The 23,077-nt window shown below is 48.7% G+C and overlaps 1 protein-coding gene across 15 annotated transcripts in view; it reads right to left on the bottom strand.

Moving 5' to 3' along the window:
• GRAMD1B (GRAM domain containing 1B) overlaps window positions 1–23,077 on the bottom strand; it is a 245,247-nt gene that overhangs the window by 25,897 nt on the left and 196,273 nt on the right. For 8 of the 15 annotated variants that reach the window (XM_079104496.1, XM_079104487.1, XM_079104500.1 and 5 more), the window contains 7 exons: window positions 19,464–19,487; window positions 16,609–16,629; window positions 6,864–6,948; window positions 6,190–6,293; window positions 5,194–5,289; window positions 3,576–3,656; window positions 217–332 (listed from right to left, as the gene is read on the bottom strand). In XM_079104496.1, coding sequence (XP_078960622.1) covers window positions 217–332; window positions 3,576–3,656; window positions 5,194–5,289; window positions 6,190–6,293; window positions 6,864–6,948; window positions 16,609–16,629; window positions 19,464–19,487 — 527 coding nt within the window. Of the gene's footprint in view, window positions 1–216; window positions 333–3,575; window positions 3,657–5,193; window positions 5,290–6,189; window positions 6,294–6,863; window positions 6,949–9,762; window positions 13,189–16,608; window positions 16,630–19,463; window positions 19,488–22,300; window positions 22,322–23,077 lie in introns of those variants that run through there. The other 7 variants (XM_079104495.1, XM_079104499.1, XM_079104498.1 and 4 more) reach the window with 3 other exon arrangements.

Below are 23,077 nucleotides of genomic sequence, written 5' to 3'. Positions count from 1 at the left end.
ACCATCACACTGGCCCAAAGTCTATCATTTTCTGCCCCTTCAACTTTCCTGACTTCATCCCCAACTACTTTCCCCTTACTGGTTCTGCAGCGAAAGGCCTGCCCTGTGGTTCTTCCCCCACTTCCTTCTCGGCCTGACTCAGATGTCACGCACTGAGGCCTTCACTGCCTTTGTATCGCCAGATTGCCTGGGCAGCCCACCCTCAGCTTCACTCACCCCATGGTGTTGAAATCATCATCAGGGGGCACATAGTCCTCGTCGTCACTGGTCAGGCCCAGCTCATTCCCATAGCACTGGTGTACAAAGTGCCAGAGCTCCTTGGGGCACAGGGGCTGCAGGGGAGAAGAGGCACAATTCAGGTCCTTCCTGTGCAGATCTACCTGTTCTGCTGAGGCACTGAGCCAGACTAGCTCCCCTGAAGGTAGGATGTCCAACTACTAGCTGAACTAGAGGACAGCAGGCATCTCCATGACAGCCCCACCTGCTTAGGATCTCAGCCTAAGAATGTGGAGTCTAGCAAAGCCAGGAACATGGCTCTTCCTTATCTGTTACTTCAACAGAAGTTTGCAGAATGGGATCAGCCGGCCCCTGAAGGATGGTAATTACACCACCTGGGGCTTATATTGATAAGTTTTCCAACATTAGTTGGAATAAACCCAAGTTACTTTAGGCCAGGGTAATTCCAGAGCTTCTGAATTGGACTCAGAGTACCCAGAGGACACCTGAACTAGGCACCCACCATGTTGCCATCTCCTTCTATATTAAATATGGCCATGAAGGCCCTATTGGGTCACTTCCAAGAATGAGGTTCAACCTCAGAGGTGGTCTGTTCTATAGCTAGACAGTTCCTGTCGTTAGAAAGAGTCCTGCACTTTCATAGCTTAAGGGTCCTAAAAGGTCATCTCATCTAACCTTCTCTGGATTACTAGAATATTTCCTTCTTATATTTATTCTAAAAAGCAATCAGTTTGCCTATGCTTCTATGCATTAGTTGCCATGTCTTCTTGTTCTTAAAAGCACTATCCTAAGAAAAGCTGATTCTCCTGGGGTTCAGAGTCTCCATACAGAAACAAAGGAAAGTCAAAGAACTAAAATCAAAGGTCAAGACTGTAAATGAATCTCAGGTTGGAATAAAGGGAAGAGGGGTATGGACAATTATGTGAAAAAGAGGGCAAGAGTACTAAGAAGAACAGAAGCAATCAAAAATTCTTTTTAAAAAGTCCAACATAAAGAATGTTTCTACCAATAGACTCCATCAAGAATCTGAAAGCTGCTACTCAATTTAATAGCTAAACTATAGAACCAACCTAGGTACCCTTCAGGTAAATGGATAAGGAAAATGTGGTGTATATATACATGATGGACTATTACTCAGCCATAAAAAGAATGACCTTATGACTTTTACTGGTAAAAGGATAGATCTAGAGACTATCATGCTAAGTGAAATAAGCCAATCCCAAAAAACCGAAGGCCAAATGTTCTCTCTGATATGGGGATGCTAACACACAATAGTGGGATGAGGGAAGCATAGAAATACTTTGGACTAGACAAAGGGGAATGAAGGGAAGGAAGGGGCAATGGAAATGGGAAAGAAAGTAGAATGAATCCGATATAACCTTCCTATGAATACACCACCATTGAAACTCCACATCACGTACAACCACAAGAATAGGATCCTAATTAGAGTAAGTCATATTCCATGTATGCATAGTAAGTCAAATGATACTCTACTGTCATCTTAAAAAAAAAAAAAAAGAAAAGAAAAATAAATAAAAATTAAAGAAAAAGAATCTGAGAGCTTCACAAGTCCATCCTTCAAGGTATGCGGTCAGAAGCAGGCAGTTGGCAGGACACTATGAATCAGCATTCTGGTTTTGTGACTCAGGAACACCACTTGGAATGGCTGTCAGAAGCCCATTTGTGGATCAGAAGGGAGGCACCCCCTTTTTCCCTATCAGGACCTCTTCCCTTCTGTCTTTGACTTTCATGGACACCTTTCACCAGGCCTGGGATACATCCGCTTTCTGCCAAACCAGGTCCTAGCCCACTTCTCCATTCACCTTCTCTGTGCTGCCTTCCCTCACCAGCTCCACCTGGCTCAGCTGGTTTGACCATAGTCAGGACAAGCATGAGCCTCATCATCAGATAGAATGCGTTTCTCTCTGTATGTGCTGGGGGTGGGGGGTTGCAGTATACAGGGACTGAACCCAGCAATGCTCTACCACTGAACTATATCCCAGTCCATATTATTTTTTGAGACAGGCCTCCCTAAGTTTCTGAAGCTGGCCTCAAATTTGTGGTCCTCCTGCCTCAGTCTCCTGAGTAGCTGGGATTACAGGTGTGGGTCACTGAACCCAGCTTAGAATTCTTAACAATTATTTTGTGAGACATTTAGAAGCTGTAAGGATGACCCTGTGTCTTATTTAGAAATGACAAGTAGTTGTGATATGAAAATTCATACCTGCTGTATGAAACACATTATCATTTTACCATTATCAACTGCTAATAAAGGCAGAACTCAATGCAAAAACACCATAAGGTTTTAATCAGGCTCTCAGATGAGAAGAGGCTAAATAAATTTCCTCTATTTTCTTCAGATAGTAATTGGTCAAAATAAAGGCAGATACGTGCATACATTCAAATACATACATGTCAATCATATTTATACACTAACCTCTGGGGAAAATTATAACATAGTTTTTTTCTGTCTTTTGCTCCAGCTTGGAGAGTTTGTCAATGCCCAAATGCATCTGAGGGGACTCTCTAAGGGCAGGGACCATGATCCTCCATCTGTCTTCTCCCAGTGTAATTCAAACATTTCAAAAGTCAATTGGTAGCTATCTTAACTAAATGTTCTTCTTTCCTGTTTTGGTGCTCTGGTGTCTGCAGTCTTGCTAATAAGTATGGAACTTCCAGGGTTAGCAAATTTCAGAGACAGAAAATAAGTCACAACTAATCAAAAGTCTATACCCACCCTGCTTTATCCAGTCTGATCTAGTGCCCCACAAGGCCAGGTACCAGGCAACTAGAGATAGTCCCCTGTACTCTGAAGCCTGGTGATATTATTCAAACAGACAACCCTAAACTTACCTGGCCTTGCCCATTCCTTCCCATAAAAACCATAATAAAGCCTCCTGCCCATACTTTGCCCTCATTTCTCCACCTCCTGATAGACCCTGTTGCTTCCCTGGTGGCCCAATAAGGCAGTCTGTCCCTTTGTTTCTGGTGATCTGTGAATCTAAAAGCTTCTTTCTTCATGACAGTCATTTCTGTGGCTATGTGTTTTTATCAAATATGATTTTTAAAATCCCCACTTCATTTTAAAACAGTGGAACCAACGTGCCTTATTCTTAGTAGCGCTGAGGACATTCTCTGGCAATATGCAACTTTCTGGCCTCAGAGTCAATATTACCATGGAAGAATGTGGCCCTCACCTGTCTGGGGGATTTCCAGAGGCATGAGGCCACACAGGCGCCCTTGGAGCAATCTTCCCACGGGGTAAGTATCCAAGTGCAAACAACATCCTGGATAGATGTACATCCTGAGGCTGAAGGAGATAGCTGAGTAGTACTTACCTTCTCAAGGAGTGCATTCTGCCAGAGCCGGAACATCATCATATACGTTCTATCCCGGGCCCCAAATGAAGTGAAAAAGTGCTAGATTGGAAGAGAAAATGGCAAGGAATATCAGTTAAGATATACAATATAATGAATTGAGACATGGTCTTCCTTTCAAACTAAAGGTACTGACTTCATCCTCAAACCCTAGTGACTTTCAGTTATCCGTGATCACGACACAGGCACTCTGACAGGTCAACTTGATGGGGACCTATGTACCTGGGACCTCTAAGTCACAACTATTACCAAGTCCTTCAGTATTTCAACTACACTTTCTTCACTGTTTTTCTCTCTGGTTTAAAATTGTATCTCCATAAAAAAAATGTCCTGCCTGGCACAGTGGCACATGCATGGTATCCCAATGACTTGGGAGGGTGAGGCAGAAGGATCGCAAGTTCAAAGACAGTCTCAGCAACTTAATAAGACCCTCATTAATTCAGCAAGGCCCTGTCTCAAAATAAAAAATAAAAATGGCTGAGGATGTAGCTTATTGATAAAACACCTCTAGGTTCAATCCGCATTACCCAATAGTCCTTCACCCACCTACTGGAACTGGGTAAGAAATGAGCTGGAAACTAGCTTAAATGGAAGAATAGGACAAACCCACTGACTCACCAACACTTTTAATTCACTCAACGACTATTTGAATATTTGTGTGAGGTAGGCACTGTTCTATATGTTTAGGGTACAAAAGGCACAAAACAAAAAAACCTGCTCCTAGAAGTGCTAACCCATTAGTGGGGATCTATTACAATAAGCCAAAAGCAAGCAGTGGAAAACTAAATTTTACTGTGCACCTACCAAGTGCTTCACAAATGCTATTTCATACAAGCCACATAAAAAGCCCTGGACATTAAAAACACACACACACACAAACAATTAATGCCAAGCTCACAAAGATGGATGTGCCAGAAAGAGAATTTTGAACCAAAGGCCAGCTGACTCCAGATACTCATGGTTCTTGTCACTGAACTGAGTCATGGGAATTATAGACTTTGTTTTCCACAGAAACCTCATCCACCCTTAGTCTTGAACCTCTTGGCCTTCAGGTTCTGCTTAAAGGTGAAAGATCACAGATATTCCTGTCCTAATTTTATCTACCACATTTCCCCCATACTGATGAGGACAATTCATTTCCTATTAGCCTTCTCATCCTCTTGAGATATAATCGGTTATGTCGATAAGCAATGATGACTACTTACAGTCTGTGTGGTGACTTAAAATTTAATGTTCTCAAATACGTGATGCTATTTCAATGCTCTGTTTAGATGCTGGGTCAATTTCACACATGTGGAAACAGCTCAGAGAAGTTATCTAACGCCTACAGTCATGGGGCCCACATTCAGGTCTTCTGGCTCCACATCCAGTGTTGTACCAGGTCCCTCTCCCCATACACAGCCTCCAGCCACCCTGTCCATGCCAGAATTTGCTCCAGGAGCTTGCTTCTCCCTCACCGCCTCTTGCCCTAATCCTCTGGATTAATGCAATTTAAGGGCAGAAATACAGGAGTAGGGAAAGTGGGGTATGGAGGGCGTGGGATGGGTGGGTAAAAAGGCAAGAATTTGGCTCCACTTACCTTTTCTGAATCAGTGCAAACTTGGATAGCATTGGGGATGAGGCGAGCTGTTTTTTCTTTTGTCATGGAGCAGATATCTTTCAAACGGACTGTCAGCTGGCATCCCCACAGGGACAGAGAATGAATAACAAGAAAGAGGAGGTATCAGAGAGTCAGGTAATGAGTGATCATGTGGCAGCAATGCAGACAGAGGAAATCAGATCACGGCTCATGTTATTCTATGTCTGGAAGGGACCACTTTTGAGATCATCTGGTTTACCTGCTTCTGTCACAGTGGCCACATAGCCAAGTAGGACTGAGCCTTGTCTACAGTCATGGATATCTTGATTCTTGGTCTAGGAAGATTTTTTTTTTTTTTTTTCATTTGTATAGTCTGCTAAATATGCAGCAATACCACAATTGTTTTGCCACTTACACACTGAATGTTGATGCTGGATAGGACAATAAAAATCATCTACTTAATCTTTCTCTATTTTATAAGAATGAGGGAACAGAGGCAAAGAAAGGACTGGTCCATCATCAAACAGTTAATTAGCTGCAGAATCCAGAAAACATGCAGGCCAGGTCTTCTGAGCCCCAAGGTCAATGCCCTGCCTACTTTACTATGCCTCCCTCTGCAGTAACTCACACTAAATAACTGCATTTGCCCAAAGTGAATGAGCATTCACTTGTACCCTCTTCCACATCCAAGAGGTGGGAGGGAAATACATGGCAGAGGAGATCCCACTATTGGGACTCCTACTTGGGGATCCTTCAAGCCTCAGCCATGTGTTTTTGTTAACCGTGCAAAGGTTTGGAGAGAACACAAAGAAAGGAAGGAAGTGAGGGCAAATTGCTCAGCCCTGGTCAAGAGACAGCCCAAGGGAGCAAGTCCCAGCTCTCTTCTTCTCTTTCTTCTTTCCCAGTTCAGGGGATCAAACCCAGGACTGCCTTGAACATGCTAGGTAAGTGCTCTGTCATTGGGCTACACCCCCAGTCTGAGTCCTAGGTCTTTACCAGAGTTTCCCAGCGGAAGATGTTGCTGTAGAAGCAGATCCAATTTTCTGAGAGGTAGAGTCGGCCCTGAAGAAGAATGTCTCTTTGGAGTGCACATGAGTAATCTGTGGTAGGAAGCAGGACAGGGAAGTTCAGAGGCAGGAAGCATTTTTAGCAAACTGACATGTAGTAGGCATGTCATCGCTCCCACCAACACTATGGGAGCCTAATCGCCTACTGCTGACTCGGTGTATGAGACACTGGAACTAGCAGCCAAGGAAGACCCTGTATCTCATGATCAGGAACATGGGAGTGGTAAAATATGCTACCACCTAGAGGCAGAAGGAACATGAGAGCAGACAGAGCCACAAAAGCTAGGGGTAAGGAGGTAAATAAAATTCAACCAATTTCTTTTCCAAGACCTATGACCATGTCAACCCCTTCCTCTGCTTGGCCATGGGCAGAGGTAAGTGTTCCAGATACTCGCTCCAGGGTGGACTCTTGCCATAAGCTCTGTGCTCAGCTCAGAGACCTGAAAGCCAGGGCCAGTGCGCTGACATCGACATTTTCTCTCCCAGTTCCCACATATAAAAGCTCACTTGGGTAGGCTCTCAGCCTCTAGCCAGAAGCAGTCTGAGTGCTATCCCTGGGACTCCCAGACTTCCTCCTGCCGCATCCCAGGGCTCCCAGCTCACCAACAATGAGGCGCTCCGTGTCTGGAAGTTGCTTAAAGAGCTTTCTGAAGTCTTCATTTCTCTGCTTGTAAGTGGGGCTTAACACCTGCATAACAATGGCCATGGTTAGCAAAAAGTACCCAGGTCTTGTGGGCTAGGGAAGTAGATATAGAGGGGGACTCACTTCTGTTAAAAAGGCAAAGATGAGGCTTTGTTACCCCAGAGGCCCTAGAAGGCCAGCTTAGCAAAGGGGCCTTGGCATGGAATAATAGTGCAGAGAACCTGATCCTGCAAAACTGTGTGTGTCCAGCATCCATCAAACATCAAAATATAAAGCCAGGACCCACATAGTCCCAAGAAGACAAAGGAAGGAGGAACATCTGCAGGGTGCTTCCTGAAGCCCACCATGCCAGCTGTTTGTGTTCTGCTTTCTGCCAGCTGGTAGAACCACCCTGTCAGTGAAACAGGGGCCTGAGGAGACAAATCAATACCCAGCAGGACTCGGGACAGGATGGGGCCAAGCACACCTCTCAGAAGTTGTTGTTATAACTAACACAGTGAGCATGTGGCTGTGTGTGAAAGACATGACTTCAAAAAAATAAAATAAAATAAAATAAAACCAGTGTTAAAAAAAAAGCATATGGCATAGAGAATTTAAAAGCACATCCAGCTCATAAGGCGCCCAATTCCCTCCCCACCTTTACAAGATGATACACCAACACCTGCAGTACCAATGAAGAAACTAAGAGAAGCCCCCTGCCTTCATTCACCTAACTACTGGCTCCATGACAAGACTCAAAAATGGGGCTCTGTTATCCCATAAGCCCTAAGGCCAGGTGAGGAGCAGAGACCTGGTAGGGAAAACAAGCACAGAGAATCTGATCCTGCAACATACTAAGCACCTCTCTCCCTGCCCTGTGCCCTACCACCACCTGGGCCACCTGTGCCCACCTCACTTTCCCAGGAGCCTTGGTGCAGGCTCAGACTCATAGACTGCCAAAGGAAGTCCTCCTTGGAGATGCCTTGAGCCAGCTGAATAGACAGGAACCCTTAAAAATCTTAAAACTAACAAATAAATAAATATAAACCCCCCAAAAATGGTTAAGTGCCCAAAGACAAAGGATAGTCAAGGACAAAACATACATAAGACAAAGTGCACAGAGGGACAGCTGCACTCCATCCAGCAATGCACTGACCTATTTATGCAGAGAAAAGACTACTGACCCTCAGCCAGGAGCACGTGCCTGAGGATGGATTGTCCTGCTAGTGGTGACACATGGGTCTTGGCCTTTTACACTTTTTCACCCACTTCCCTGGGAATCTGCTGCATACAGTTGCGGTAGTGAGAGAAAACAACCTTTAAACTGCTCATTTTTTGGTACTTTCTATAGAGCTAAATGGATCATGAGAGAACCTAAGCTGGGGTCTGATCATATCTGTACCCGGCACTGCCTACCTCAGCTGGGTCAAATGGTCTTAGGACTAGAGAAAGAGGAGCATTTCAGGAAGTTGGGGGGGGGAGAAAATGCATGACTTTAGTTTAGGGAGGTTTTTCTGAGAGAGGGAGAGGAAGAAAGAGAGAGAGAGAGAGAGGGGTGGGGGGGGGGAAGAAAGTACAGAAGAGGACAGAGTGCTTCAAACTAGTTTGTCTAGAATTAAATTTTTCAGCCTTTGCTCTTGGCTTATTTACAGAATGAGCTCCACTTGCAAGTAAGTGCCCTGCTAACTTCCCCTCAAACAATGGCATGCTGTCACACAGAATCCCAACTTTCAAAACCTCCTGCCATGTGTTTGAACCAGGGAGCAGGACAATTGCAGGCTATCAGGAAGCATGCCCATCCTATGACTTCCCATCCTATGGCAAGAAAAGACTTCAGATACAAGTCCTCTGGTCTTTGTGTTAGTTCCAAGCTGGCACTGAGTCATCTGGAAACCCTGGATTACCTGATACCAGTATGGTCCTCATCTGTTTAACTAGCTTTCTAGAACTGCAGTTAGGCTGGCGTGGAATAAGTTCTTACCACATATCAAGCACAGGCTCAGCCCATCACATGCATCACAAGGTGGCTTTTATTATCCTACCTCATACTGAACAAAAGTGAGGCACAAAGAGGCCAGGTGATGTGCCCAAGGAGCATGGTCACAGAGCAGGAGTGAAACACCAGCCCTGTCCTTGTGCCAAGAAACAAGAGCCATCCCACAAGAGCCACATCTCTCCAGATGAGACGTTCACCTGCTCTGCGGCCCACCAGCCTTCCAGGCCCCTGGAATTTATGAAGTGTCAGGATCTTCCCGAGGAGTAGCCTATCAGTGGTGCCAAAACCCACCGGGCTGAGACATCCTGATGATGACCCTGAAGCCTGGAAGTTCTCCTGTTTCTAGGTTTTCTTCCATTTTGCCCTCTCCCCCTTGTTTCTCTTATGCCCAGTGAGAAGCCAGACATCTACAGAGATGGCGCTGTGGGAGTCCGGCCACAGTCTCCCAAACACAGGTAGTACAAGAGTTCTACTCCTCTCTTCTGCTTGGAACAAAGCTGTAAAGGTAGAGAGAGGGGCAAGCGAGCCTTCTAAAGATCTACTCCATATTTGCACACAGATGTCCTTACTCTACCATGCTATCAATCAACATGGGTGGTCAACTCTCCCTACTGCAGTCCAAAGTGCTGAGACCCATGAGGCAGGCATGGTTGGCCTGCAAAGACACGCCATCTCGAAGCAAGGGGACCCTGGCCCTGTACCTCCCGCCCCACGCACTCCTAAAGCATTCTGCTCCAAAGGTGAGGCATGGCTCGCCTATTCAAACGGCTGAAGAATTTTGGTTCAAGTGTTGTCAAACCTGGGGCCTTTGGGAGGCAAAGCCAAGAGGGGGCATGCGAGGGTGCAAAAAATGGTCACAGAGAGAAATCAAGTCACACACTCACGGCTGGGATTTCCTCGGATCCATGCAAGCAACAGTGTCCAGCACCAACAGGTCCATGGAGAAATTTCCTCAAGGACCACCACAATGACTGGCTTTCCTGTTCCAACAGGAGGCTCCAGAGAACCCCAGATTCCATCAAAGAGTCCATTGCAAGCTGCTCCACAGCTTCCCCTCCCAGTGGAGCCCAGCTCCTTGAGCTCGGACTCCTGACTTTCCCCACAGGATGAAAACAACTGGCCTCGCTTGGACTGAACTGCAGAGGAGTGACCTCTGGCTTCTGGACAGAGGGTCTGTGTGACCCCAGCCAATGTCCTTTCCTCTCCCAGAGCTGTGTTCCCAGTGCAAAGCCTCACAAGTGAAAGGACGTGATCAGCATGGTTCTTGGCACAGGCTGGCCGGCCGGTCTCCCACAGCTGGGTTGTGCTTTATTCTTGTTGGCAGGTCTTCAGGCTGAGGTAGCCCAGAGCGGGTGTAGTCAAGCACCTCCTCCTGGTCAGTGCAGACAGTCACCCCAAGAGTCCATCTGAAGCCGGAAGATGCAGACACATCAGGCAGATAGTGTTGGCTGAGGGTTCTCAAGAGCAGGCCCTGGGTAGACAGGCAACCTCCCAGGAATTGAATGCCTCACGGCCAGGTCCAGAGGTCCAGCTATTCACACACAGCCAAGTGACTCATAGTTGGTGGGAAGCTCCAGAAAGACACTTGAAGGCCCAGCTCCCCAGTCCTGATCTGTCCCAGAGTGGCACATTAATCAACGTGCAATCTACCCAGGGCAGGCTGGGGCCACTATGACTCACATCCCTCACCCAGGCAGAGTGGCCACCAGTCAGCAGCAGCCTGTTCTCATCCCCACCCCTGCAACACACCCCTTTTCCCTTTAGACCCCGCTCCTTTCAGCTGCCAGCAAACAACTTCTTTGTTAAGAGTCACCGTGGCAGGAGGGAGGGAGGCACGGTGGTGGGCGGGCAGGGCCGGAGCCCTGCACATGCTTCAAGTTACAGGATCTGGGTGATGGTCCTGGCCAACGTCCTGCAGTAACCCCTGGCCTAGCCTGGCCTCCCCAGCAGATGTTTCCTGCAATGGAAAGTCGCGCTGGTCAGGGCTCCAAGTGGGGGAGAGGTAGGGGAGGTGCTAAGGGCACTGCTCTTAAGATGAAATCTGAAATTTGAGACTCAGACAGCCAGGGACTTCTTGGAGACACACTCTCCCTTTGCTGGACCATCGATGTATCAACTGCCCTGTAGCTGCAGCTGGCAACTTGGGATTTAATAACTCATCTAGTTAATCTCACACATGTTGACGGGCAGATAGCCTAGGGAAGTTGAGGTCAACAGCTTTGGGGTCTGGTTGAGGCACCTCATTCTTTTCCAAGGACCCTGCCTCACCTTCAAGACTAGCAGGAGTGGAGATCAAAGCCAAGTGGATTCCCAGACAGCTGCTCAGACCTTGAAGGCAAAGGAGCAATGCTAAGTGCAGAGAATTTGGCCCCTGGTCAGAAGGAGGCAGCCAGAGAGAGAAGAATGGAAGTTAGGCCAATGGGGGCAAGAAAGCCTTCAGCCAGGGGCACTCAAGACAGGGCTGAGGGCTGGATTGTGGAGCCGTGGTAGAGCGCTCGCCTAGTATGTGTGAGGCACTGGGTTCAAGTCTCAGCACCACATGTACATAAATGAATAAAATAAAGGCCTGTCAACATCTGAAAACAATAAATAAAAATTCAAAAAAAAAAAAAAAAAAAAGACAGGGCTGAGACAGCAGTGGGGCTGTGGAGATGTGGACTAACCTGGGGTACTCGCCCTCCACAACAAGGCCACCTTACCAGGAAGGCCTTGGGCCCCTACCTGCGGAAGGACAGAGTGCCTTCATCTTAGGAGCCTTAGTGTTTTGGTATTACAGTACCACTCGAACATCAGCAATATTTAAATATCACCCAGTGAACATTTTAGAGAAAACAGACTCCTGGGTCCTAGACCCAAAGGCAGAAATCAACAGTAGCCTGGATTGACCCAGGTAAATAGGGCTAGAGAAAGTAAAATAAGAAGAGTCTAAATCCTTCTCCAAGCCATCTCCTAACAATCCCCTCTGCCTCCCTCTCAACAGACACCCACTGCAAGCTGCCACAGCTCCCATTTTCGGTGCGATGTCACCTACTCCACTGGACTTCCATCTTCCGCGGGAAGGATCCATGTTTCAAATAGCTTCGTGGCTTTCCACAGAAGTCAGCACGATATGCTTCAGTCGCAGGTGCTCAAAATTTATTTACCAAATGAATGCTTTCTTTATTTATGCCCCTTGCTGTTCCTGTCAACACTGCATCTTGGGTGTACACATCTTTACACATGTGGGGATCCCTGATTTACACACTCGGATTCTCAGAGCTAGTCCCTGCTCACACTCTCTCCAGCGAGCTTCTCTCTGTCTTGCTTGTCAGCTCCACCCTCAGCATTGTGAGAGGCCAACACGACAATTCCATTTTCCTCTCTTCAGGGCCACACCACACCCCAAGATAGAGGCAGTAGATAGTTCTAAAAGTCTCTCCGGATCCTTGAAATAATTACCTGGAAACATTTGATTACAGGCCATTGATACAAGCCAAATGAGATGATGACTGTTTGGGTGAGATAGGAAAAGTACACACCCAGAGAGATAACACCCTGGGAGATGAGTCTCAGTCTGCTTCTGTCTTGGTTTCCTCTACCACTCACCAAGGGCTGGGCAGGACAGGACAGGAGCCTGGGCACCGGGAATTACCTTGGGCTAAACATTAACTCTATGGCAAACACCGGGTACTGGGACCAAATGGTACCCACTTCCCGGGTTCAGCAGGAAGAAGGAGCCAAGGAGAAAAACAAACAGATTTTGGTAGAGTACTGATCTCACCTCGAAAGAAACTAGTTAAGATTCACAAAGGAAATCCTGGTGCTCCAACCTAATCTGGTAAGCAGAAGCCAGATGTGGGACACAATGGACAGGGCATGGTGACCGAGCATCAGGGCATGGGTCCAAGGCAGAAGGGTAGGGAAAGAGGTGGGCTGGTGAAGGGGTCTCACCTGCAGAGGTGAGACTACTCTGGAAAGAGTTAAGTGGGCCGTCAGGGAGCAGAGGTCAGGAAGACTCTTCAAGTTAACTGTAAATGCTGGGCACAGTGACACATGCCTAGAATCCCAGTGACTCGGGCAGCTGAGGCAGGAGGACCCTTTCAGCTCTCCCACTTTCTCCACTGCCTCTACCCCCCACACCTGAATACCATTCTGACAAGGCTTTGTTCTTTTGCTCTTGAACTGTGCTCAACATTCCAACAGGATTGCCACTGACCCTCCCTCAGCATCCCTAATGGGGGAGCATCAGGTGACCAGGACACTAGGTTTCTGCCTAGCATGAGGAGCCTGCTCTGGGTTGCCATGGAGATGGCAGACACATCATCAGTGAGATGAGGTAGAATTGGGGGTGCCCACCGAGGCACAACCAAGAGACCTCTGTGACCCTGTCTCACCTGAGACTCATGCCCACTAGGAGGGGGGACTGCACCCTTTCCACTCCTCTGGCCCTGACTTGGTCATTCTCAACTGACCCCATGCATCTTTGCTGAAGACAAAGCCCTATCTCTGCTTATCTCTCTCTTATTTCTACTAGGGCCATGCCTCACCCCCTGAGCTAGGCGCTCTGCTGAATAAAACTGGCTACAAGGCAGTGATACAAGGCAGGGTCTTCAAACCCCACCCTTAAACTGATGCTGTCTCTCCATAGCCTTTCCATGTATCCAGGGTCCAGCCATGTCCCTTTGTGTAACCCACTCTTTGTTTGTTTATTTATTGGTACTGGGGATTGAACACAGGGGCACTTGAACACTGAGCCACATCCCCAGCCCTATTTTATATTTTATTTAGACACAGGATCTCACCGAGTTGTTTAGTTCCTCACTTTTTGCTGAGGTTGGCTTCAAACTTTCGATCCTCCTGCCTCAGCCTCCCGAGCCGCTGGGATTATAGGCGTGTACCACTGCACCTGGCTAACCCACTCTTTAGATCAAGGTTTGTGGTTTGTCCTAGTGATGACGGCTCTTCCCTGGCTAAAACATAAGAAGCAAAAGGCTCTGTAGGCAAGTGGCAGGTGAAGATGGAGGTGGCCGTGTGGGTGGGCTGCCTCTCACATCAGACTCTGGCCACTCAAATGGCCCTTGGATGCCCACTCAATGGGCAGCACCCTGTAGAGTCCTGATTGTCACTGTTCTCTCTCTCACTGACCAAGTATATCTAACTGTCCCCAAGGCTGGAGATGACAAAGCCTGAAGGATGTCTAGTGCCATGATGGAGTCTGAGGCATCAGAACAGCTGGAGAGCTGACATTAGTATCAGGAGAGAGATCAGAAGGAGCCCTGCTGGGCAAACTAAGGAGGGGAGATGGGGTCGTCCTTGAAGGTTGGAGTCCAATCAGCCCAGGCAATGCAGGGGACGGACAGGAGGACAGAGAGATGAAGGAAAAACAGAAACCAGATCAAAGCAACAGAGGCAGGGCAGGACCTCCTGAAGAATGCAGGGGTGCTGTTGGGGGGTAGTGCTGGGGAGCGGTGGCTGATCAACTGAAGTTTCCCCCACGTCGCAACTGAACACAAGAGCATAGTCCGTGCACGGCGCACTGAAGGAGAGGGTGCCCAGCTACCCCAGGCACAAGTGTGGGTGTGGCCGGTGCCGATGCTCTCTATGCATTGATTCAGGTGGCTCTGGGGAACAACAGGGTCAGAGCTTCCTGCCCCAGGCTAGAAACAACCAGACTTGGGCCAGTGTCTGGCACTATTGGAGTAGACACAGGAGGGTTGGCTTCTAGGGAGGAGAACGGGCAGCATTTTGCCTCCTCCAGAGAAACCCATCTGTGGGAAACTCCAAGCTGGGGAATTAGTCTCAGCCCCAGGAAGAGAACAAGGCTTTTACTTGGGGGCAGGGTGTATTGTCCCAAGCAGGCCCATTTCCAGTGCTGCCCTCTACTGGCCTCTCCAGTATGGCAGTTCCTGATTACCCTCCAGAAGTGCTTCCTCTGGTGAGGAAAACATATGGAAGAAATATGGAAAGAAAATGAAATAAGAGACTATCAACTGTGCAAACCCCAGGCAGGTCTCCTGACATCTGTAGTTCAGGCAACCGGAGGCCACTTGCCACCTCTCATCTTCTGCCTCTTCCTCCCAGTGTCTACCTGCTCTTTCCTCCATGCTCATTCCTTTCTACTGCCTACACCAGTAGAATCCCGAGTCTGAGTCAGGACTCTACTGCAGACATTGAACAGGACCATGAAGAGAGAAGCATGTGGGCTGTGGAGGGCAGACACAAGGAGCCACAGAGCAAGCAGAGAAAGCATTGTCCAGGTTGGTTATCCTGAAGGAGGACTAGAAGAGTCAGTGAGGTTCCACTGCTGCAGAAAGTCTCTGGTTGCAAGTAGAGTCAGCCAGGTACTAGGGCTCCAGCCCCTGTCACGGGAACCCCTGAATTCCAGGCCCCTAGAGGGCAGCTGGCCCAACTCATCCTCCAGCCAAGAGATAACATCTCCTAGCCTGCCACCAAACTGCGTGCTCAGATGCGAGGTCTACGTGTGGGGCTGAGGGAGAAGGGCTTAGAGGTAAAAGGGGTGGCAGAGAGAAAGCAAAACCTATTAGAATCAGGGAGAAACAGCAAGCCAGACAGGAGGATGGAAACTGGAGCAGGAGAAGAAAAAGATGGAGGAGGAAAAGAAAGGAGTGAGGGGGTCAGAGAGCCAGGGGTACAAAAAACACAGGAAAGGGAAGAGCAAGACAAAACAAGGGGCAGAGCTAAAAAGCAACAAAAAAAAAGAAAAATGGAAAGATAAGAAGGATGATATTAGCAACAAGAAAAAGGACTTGAATGCTCAAATTTGGTTGTTTTAATTGTCTAATAAGCCTGCAAGCAGGTATTTTCTGTTCCTCTTTGGGGGCTCTAAATCGTGCAGTGCTGCTCAAAAAGGAATCCTTGGGCAAGGATGTCCTGACCACAGGGACGGCTGCCAGGAAGCACAGTTGTCTCCCCTCCCCTCCCTGAAACAGGGTGCTTCTTGACCCTCCAGCATAGGAGCTCTGAGCAGTTTGGAAGAAACCAGAAGCCAGGTGACCCCCTTCATGGGTCAAGATGGAAGGAGTAAGCGTGAGTGATGGGTCTTCTCTCTCACCCCAGACCATCTCAAGCTTCTACTCTCTCCTATTGGCACAGCCCCCTTGGGATGCTGGGTGGGGCTAAGACCTGCAGATGAGTCAACAACACCCAGGAAAGGCAGGCCACCGAGCAGCTGAAGGTGGGAAGGCACAGAATGAGATGGCATGTGCCTGACTTTGAGGAACTGCGGCCATGTATGAAAACATGCAGCCCACGCGTGTGATTTGGACCCACAGTCCCATATTAAACCCAAGCCTCTTCCCAGGGCCCCCTCTCTCTACCCTGCATCTGTCACTCACAGCCCCCTTCCATGACAGCTTCCCCATATCCATGCCTCTTGCTGGTGCAGAACCAGGTGTAAGGAGTGGGCAAAGATGGCATTCTTATGATCAGAGTCTAGTGTGAAGGCCAGCAGGCTGAGAGAAAGGAAGGTGAGGTCCGAAGACAGGCCATTGTGCAACACACCAGTTCCTCCACTGTGTGGTCCCAGAAGGGTCAGCTGAGAGACTTTGGTCAGATGCTCCTTAGGGGAAGAGTTCAAAGTCCCCAAACTCTGTGTATATGCCAAGGGGATGTGGCTTTTGCAAGGACTGCTTACTCCACAAACACTTTGACCTCCCCTCCCCCTGCCCATGCCCCCCTTTACCCTCCCCAACCCCACATGATCCAACAAGAAGAGAGAAAGAAATACTTACATTGTACCAGCTCTGGCTTTTCTGAAAAGACAATCGAAGAGAAAAAAGAAATTAGTCAGGGAAGAGATGCCGGAGTAGCCAGAATGTGCCTGGCTCCAGGGGGAAGGACACATAGACAGCAGAGGGTGGGCAGGGAGGACGAATCCAAATGCAGCTGAATGCTTCCCATGTTGCTGCTCGGGAGGGGTCCTCCTTTCTCAAGACAGCTCCAGAAAGGAGGCCCAGGGAGCAGTCCATGCTGGAAGCCCCACCAGGTTGGGGCAGTTGGGGAGGCAGGCAGTGGCAGCACCAGCTAGCGCTCAATTGGAAGGGAGTAGGAGCCCCATCACAAGCTTCTTCTGATGGGGGTGCAGGATGCTCTGTAGGCATCCAAGACCCAGTCCCCAAACGGGCCCTGACCAGAAGCAAAGTACAGATGGAGACCAATCCAGACTTCTGCTCCGAGTCAGCCACCTCTGGAGAAGGCAAGGCGGGACACTTCAGTGACAGGGGAAGAAAAGGGACTGCCTGAAATCATCCTCAAACTATTCTCTCAGTTGGCTGATGAGTAAATTCCTTCTTTTATCCCAAAAACTGGCTGATCACCTAAGTGATAATGGCAGAGAAATGTTTGTGAGTTCTTTATAGCAGGTGGGGGGTCGGGGGTTGAAATATGTCATTTCTAAAGATCCTTTCCATTCCCATATTGTTATAATACAGTATCAGCAAAACCATACTCCACCCCAGCCCCAGAATTCAGAAGTTTTCCATTTCAGTCCCCTGGAAGAATGGGATCTGGAAATCTCCCAAGGAAGTAAGAATGACTAGATTATGCCTAGTCTATCTACCATCTCTACCAACAGAAGTCATTTATGTACATCCCACTGGGATGACAGACAGAAACTTCACCTCCAGGTCAAACCTCAACCAGACCCAGAAGAAGTCTGGATCCTGTGCACAATTAGCAGCCCTTATCCCTTCCCCCTGGTGTTAAGGGGCCCGACCTGACAGCAGAAGTGGGCAGTCACTGTCTCAGCATGTCTGCTGGCCGTGGGTCTGCTGAAGTAGAAGGGACTATGGACCAGGGTGTTCGTGAGTAAGACCCACCTGACTGGATAGTCAAGTGACCTAGCTCCCTTCTTTAGACTCCTCTATTCCATCAGAAGAACCCTAGAGAAACACTCTGAGGTGACATGAGTCTGCAGAGACTCTGGAGGTAGGCCAGTGAGGGGGATTAGCGATGAACGGCTGCCCATGATTTCATCCTCATACCGATTTCACTGGTCAGCCAGGGGAGAATACGCCAAGGTCAGCTCTCAATCCTGCTTTGCAAGGGGGTCTCTATGGTCATTTCCCCAAAACACTATCCCATGGTCTAATCTGGAAGTCACATATTCCTACCATAGTGTCATCCCCTCTGCCAATCCAGGGACATTTGGAGGTAAAAGGCCAAATCCGGATACTCAAGAACAACCATTTCATCATGTAGGGGAGTGCTGCAAAATGGGAATCGTGGACCTGAAAACTATCCCAAAATAATTTCAGTTAAGGTTCCTATGTCTGGAGGAGGGTGGATGGGACAAGCAGGATGCATCTAACTTGATCTGTGCCTCGGGATGGATGTCTTACTTCCTGGGTCCTCACATAGAAAGTCTGACCACAGAGCACAGGTCCATGCAGAAGTTCATTAGCATGTACTTCCCAATATTAGGAGGATACACTCTGGGAGTTGCTGCCTCAACTGTCCCACAGTTTCCTTGAACTTCACTAATTTCAAACCAGATCATAAGACATCTGTTTCATAGCTGAGAAAGGTTTCTATCACCTGCACCTATTGTCTCATCCCTTGTCCTGGCCTTTGTGTAAGACCCTAGGAGCAAAGAGAACAGGAACTTAGGCATGGGGTGGGAGATCTCAGATTCTTTGGGATTCCTCCACATGGTGCCTTCCTTCCTGTCCCATGTAGGAAAAAGGGACTTTCCTCTTCCATGCACTGGCATCGAGATACCTGTCCCTTTTGAATCTATACAGAACAAAGAGTTTCAGGGTCACAAAGAGCTTCATCCAGAAAACCTATGTCCCATCTCTAAATGGCTCTGTGATAACTTTGTGTCTAATGTTTGCTCTCTTGAAAAAGGTGGTATTCTCAAGGACTCAAAAGAAATGTGGAATACTCCATCCAGACCAAGGACTCCTGGCTCTGCCCCTAACCATCTAACTCTGGGCAGCTTTCTCATCTGTTATCACTGAGATTGCCTCTGAGACAAATGGGGACCTATGCCTCTAGCAAAATCCACACTAGACACAGAGACCGCCCACTGCAAGTAGGAATTTCTGAACTTGACCAACCTTTTGAAGGTGAATCACATCTTCAAGGTTGTGCTTTTCTAGGGCTAAGTCCTGAAGGAGCCACTGACAGGGAAACCAGGGAGGTTGCCAGCCTGGGATATCGAGAAGGGGAGATGGGCAGGACAGGGAGGCTGCCTCCCCTTGTAAGTTCATTGGAACACCTCTAACTGGAGGACAGGGCCAGAGGGGAAGAAGGGGCAGAACTAGGGAAGGAAAGAGGGGTTCCTTTAGTTTATATATGAATTTGGCCAAAGGGGAGGAAGGAGTAGGAAAAAGAGAGCTGTCAGAGACAAGAACTGCCTTTCCTAGAAGGCAGCTATAGAGCATAGATTGGAAGGAACAGATCCAAGTCACCTCACAGTGATCTCCTGTCCCAAAGTCCAGAAACATCTTCCAGAGCCAAGGCTCAGGGGGTGTGGAGATAGGATTGGGGTCGGGGTGGGTTTGGTTGGGGCTGGGATGGGTGAGGACTATGAGCTCTACCTTTAGTAGGACTTAAGCGGGGGGGGAAAAAAAAAACTTCTTACTTTGATCAGGTAAAGTCTGTCATACTGAAAAGAAAACCACAAAAATTAGAAATATTTTCAAAAGGGAAAAATGTCAAAGGAGCACTAGCACCACAGCGTAGGGTAATGCTATGCACCCAAAGAGGTGTGCTGGAGGGCTCAAGCCAAGGATTAATTGGCCCCATCCACTTGGTACTACATGGCCAATGCAGGGCAGGGCAGGGCAGGGCAGGGCAGGTTTCCTCTAGGAGCAGGTGGGAACAGGAATCGGGGCCTTGGCTCCCTCTAGTGGCCACAGGTTGTCACTACCAAGTGAGGGCTGGAGAGTGGAGCAAGAGCAGATTCCTCCGAGTGGAGTGAGCCTGAGTTCCCCAGCCTAAGGTTTGGAAAGAAGCAAGCACGTGAGGTCTTAGGGATTGTCTAGTCCAACCCCCACATGAAGAAATGGAGGCCACAGAAGGAAAGAGATGGGGCATTAGTTCTCATTCTGGGGAGAAGAGGAGGCATTCCTCACTTAACTGGAAAACACAAGAAGTGGTCTCTTCTAGAAGGTGGACAGGAGACAGGAACTGAGGTGGCTTAGCTATGATCATAGCACTAATAGCTCTGGCTCTGAAATCCCTTGCCATGGACATATTTGGTCAACCTGGGAGGTTGTTCCATGAATGATTGGCATACCCCCACTGCCCTAGCACACTCTGCAGCATTCCCTCACAATTTGTTCCAGGCTCTGTCTTGCATGCAACCTTCTCCCTGTATTGGTTCCCAACCCCTCTTTTGCAGTCTGTGTGTCTTGCATAAGCATGCCCCAGATGGACCACGGTTGCTCCTAACACACCAGCACGAGCTAGTCCTACTTTAACTACATTTAAAGCATGGTGGGGTTGGAGTGATGGTAATGAATGGTGGGAGAACAGGGTGGGGAACGGGGTTCAAAGCCAGGGAACTCAATGAGTGTGTCTATCTGGAGAGAAAAACTCACTGGCTCAGTCACCTCCCTCCTCCTTTAGCTCCTTAGGAAGGGGGCCAAAATTAGCTCTTGATTCCTTTGTAATGCCTCTCCAAACTCCCACTTTGATTCTACCTGCTCCCTGAAATATGTCCTGGCTACCCCAACTCAATTTCACCTGCCTCTGAATTCACATAATATCTTTAAGTACTTGATACATTATTATTATTATTATTTGTACTAGGGATTTAACCCAGGGGCACTGTACTCCTGGACCACATTAAGTTGCTGAGGCTGGCCTCGAATTTGCGATCCTCCTGCCTCAGTCTCCCAAGTCACTAGTATCACAGGTATGCACCACCACACTTGCCTACTTGTGTGATTTTAAATCAGGTTTGGTTTGTATATGATCTGGGCAATAATGTTTACACCTCTCAGACTAAACTGTGGGCCTGGTGCCCCCCACCCCAAGAAAAAAGACTAACACTTTGAAGACTGAAATCAGTCCTCATTACCTGGTACTTGCCTATTCAACCCATCACCCACCCAAAGCACACTCTCTCTAAGTGGTGACCAATGACATCAGCAAGACCAGTGCCCATCAAGTACCATATCACTTAGGATGAAAAAGCATATGAAGCAGAGAAGAAGAATAAACTGATACCCTCTCCCCAACGGGGCCTCGAGCATCTCCAGTGTCCCCATCAACCATGGCAGAGGTATAAGCGCTCTGGAGGGACAGAGGAGGGTCATATGAAACCCCATCTCCAGAAATCAGCCAGGCCTGCACCTGCCCGGCCACCTGAACCCAGAGAGCTCCTGTTGGCCTCCAACCCTGTCCACAGCCAGCTACAGTCACTGAAAATCCTCAGATCCACATTGTGCTTACAGGCTGAAGGTCATAGCCTGTAGGATTAGCCTTGCAGCCTCTGGTTCTTCCCACAGGAAAGAACTACTGCCACCCTCCTCCTCAAGGCACCTAAGGGACTTGAGGCTGTTCTAAGTCATCCTCGCTTAGCTTCCTCTTCTTCTAGCTGCAACCATTCCTCGGGGGCCGATTCCCTGAGCCCCACTGCTTTATGCTTTATACCACCTTTTGCTTACCCTCTATTTGCTCAAGTTCCCCTCAGGCCTCAGAGATCCTGAGGTCTGGGAAAGACTCTGTCTCTGTCTCCCTGCCCTGCTCCCATTCTCCAGGGCCTACCTGGGTTACTGTCGACATTCACCAAACTCCCGATGTCACTCTGCACCCTCTTTGATCAAGACTCAGGATCTTAACACCACAAGCCCAGGCCCTGGGTAGCAGGTAGAAGCAGTGAGGGACCTGGTCTGGGCAGTGGGTGGAAGTAGTGAGAGGTGCCCCCGCTGAGTAGCTCTCCAAGGGTGGAGAAAAGGAACATGCCAGGCAGAGCTCCTGCAGTTGCTGTTGTTGCTGCACCAGGGAACGCTTTGCCCTGAATTCCTGACCGCCATCAGTACCTCCTTCCTGCCATCCCAAATCACTACCACCCAGGAAGCCAAAATCACCCACCAAGGGGCCACAGGGATCTGTACTATGACACAATGTGGTCTCCCCCACCCAGGAATGAAACTCACTCTGCCAGACTCTGCTTCGAGAAGGCATCATATAAGGAGGAAATAAATTCCAACCAGAGGCAGTGTGTGGGGAGCAGGCAGACATGGGGAGCAGGGACAGGGTCTGTTCTCCGACCTCAGGTGCAACAGGAATGGGCCTCAGTTTCTTCAAAGCCAGCCTGCCAGGGGAAGTGTGGGGCCGGCCCTTCTGGGAAAGGGACCAAGCAGGACACATGGGCAGAATCGGCTGGGGCAGAGGGCGGGGATGCTGAGCACTACAGACAATTCAACACTAGAGGGGAGATAAAAAAGACAGAGACAAAAGATGGCTTACTTTTGAGAGGCGCTTGTGAGACTAAGACCATGCATGCAAAGAAGGTATTTGGGAAGTGGTGGGGAAGAAGAGGAAGAACAAGAAATCAAAAGACAAATTCAGGTGGGAAACCAGCGCCCATGCCTCCCTGGGGTCCCCAGCCCCTTCCCAGGTCCTGGGAGTAAGTTGGTGAAGAGAAGCTTCCTGAAGGAGCACATGGGCAGCTATGCCTCCTGCTTCCCAAAGGACAGAGGGCAAAAGGAAACTCTCTGGGGAACCGGAACTAACCTGGGGCTTTTGTGCATATCCTTGGGGACAGGGGCCCTGGTGCTCAGGTGGACATGCCTGGAAGGGATGGGAAAACCCTGTGGCTGCCCTCTCGCCAGAGGAGTACCAAGTGGGTTAGTTCAATGACGAGGCAGGTGATAGCCAGAGAGGTTGAACAGCATTCTGGGAGTTTCCCTGAAGGCTCTCTCTGTGGAACACAGTCTCCTCGGACAATGTTTCCCTTCTACCCCAGTTCTGAGGACCAAATTTGAAGACAGCCAGAAATAAAGAGATGACCCCTCCTCCAGATCTCAAGGGACATGATTCTCCTCAGCTTCCAAAGAGAGATAAGGGTGGGTGGAGCCTTGACTTCTAATCCATGACCCCTCTAAAAGTGCTTAGCTGGGAAGACCTTTAACTAGGGTCCTTCCTGTTCACCCTGCCCTGGCCTCATGGAAAGACAACCTCTGAAACACTGGGGCCCTCCCGCCATTCGAGAAAGGTGTTATCTGCCTCCCTGGCTCCCTGGTA

The sequence above is a fragment of the Sciurus vulgaris genome, assembly GCF_902686455.1.
Source record: "Sciurus vulgaris genome assembly, chromosome: 11".
Lineage (NCBI taxonomy): Eukaryota > Metazoa > Chordata > Mammalia > Rodentia > Sciuridae > Sciurus > Sciurus vulgaris.
This window is presented reverse-complemented; position numbering and strand designations above follow the sequence as displayed.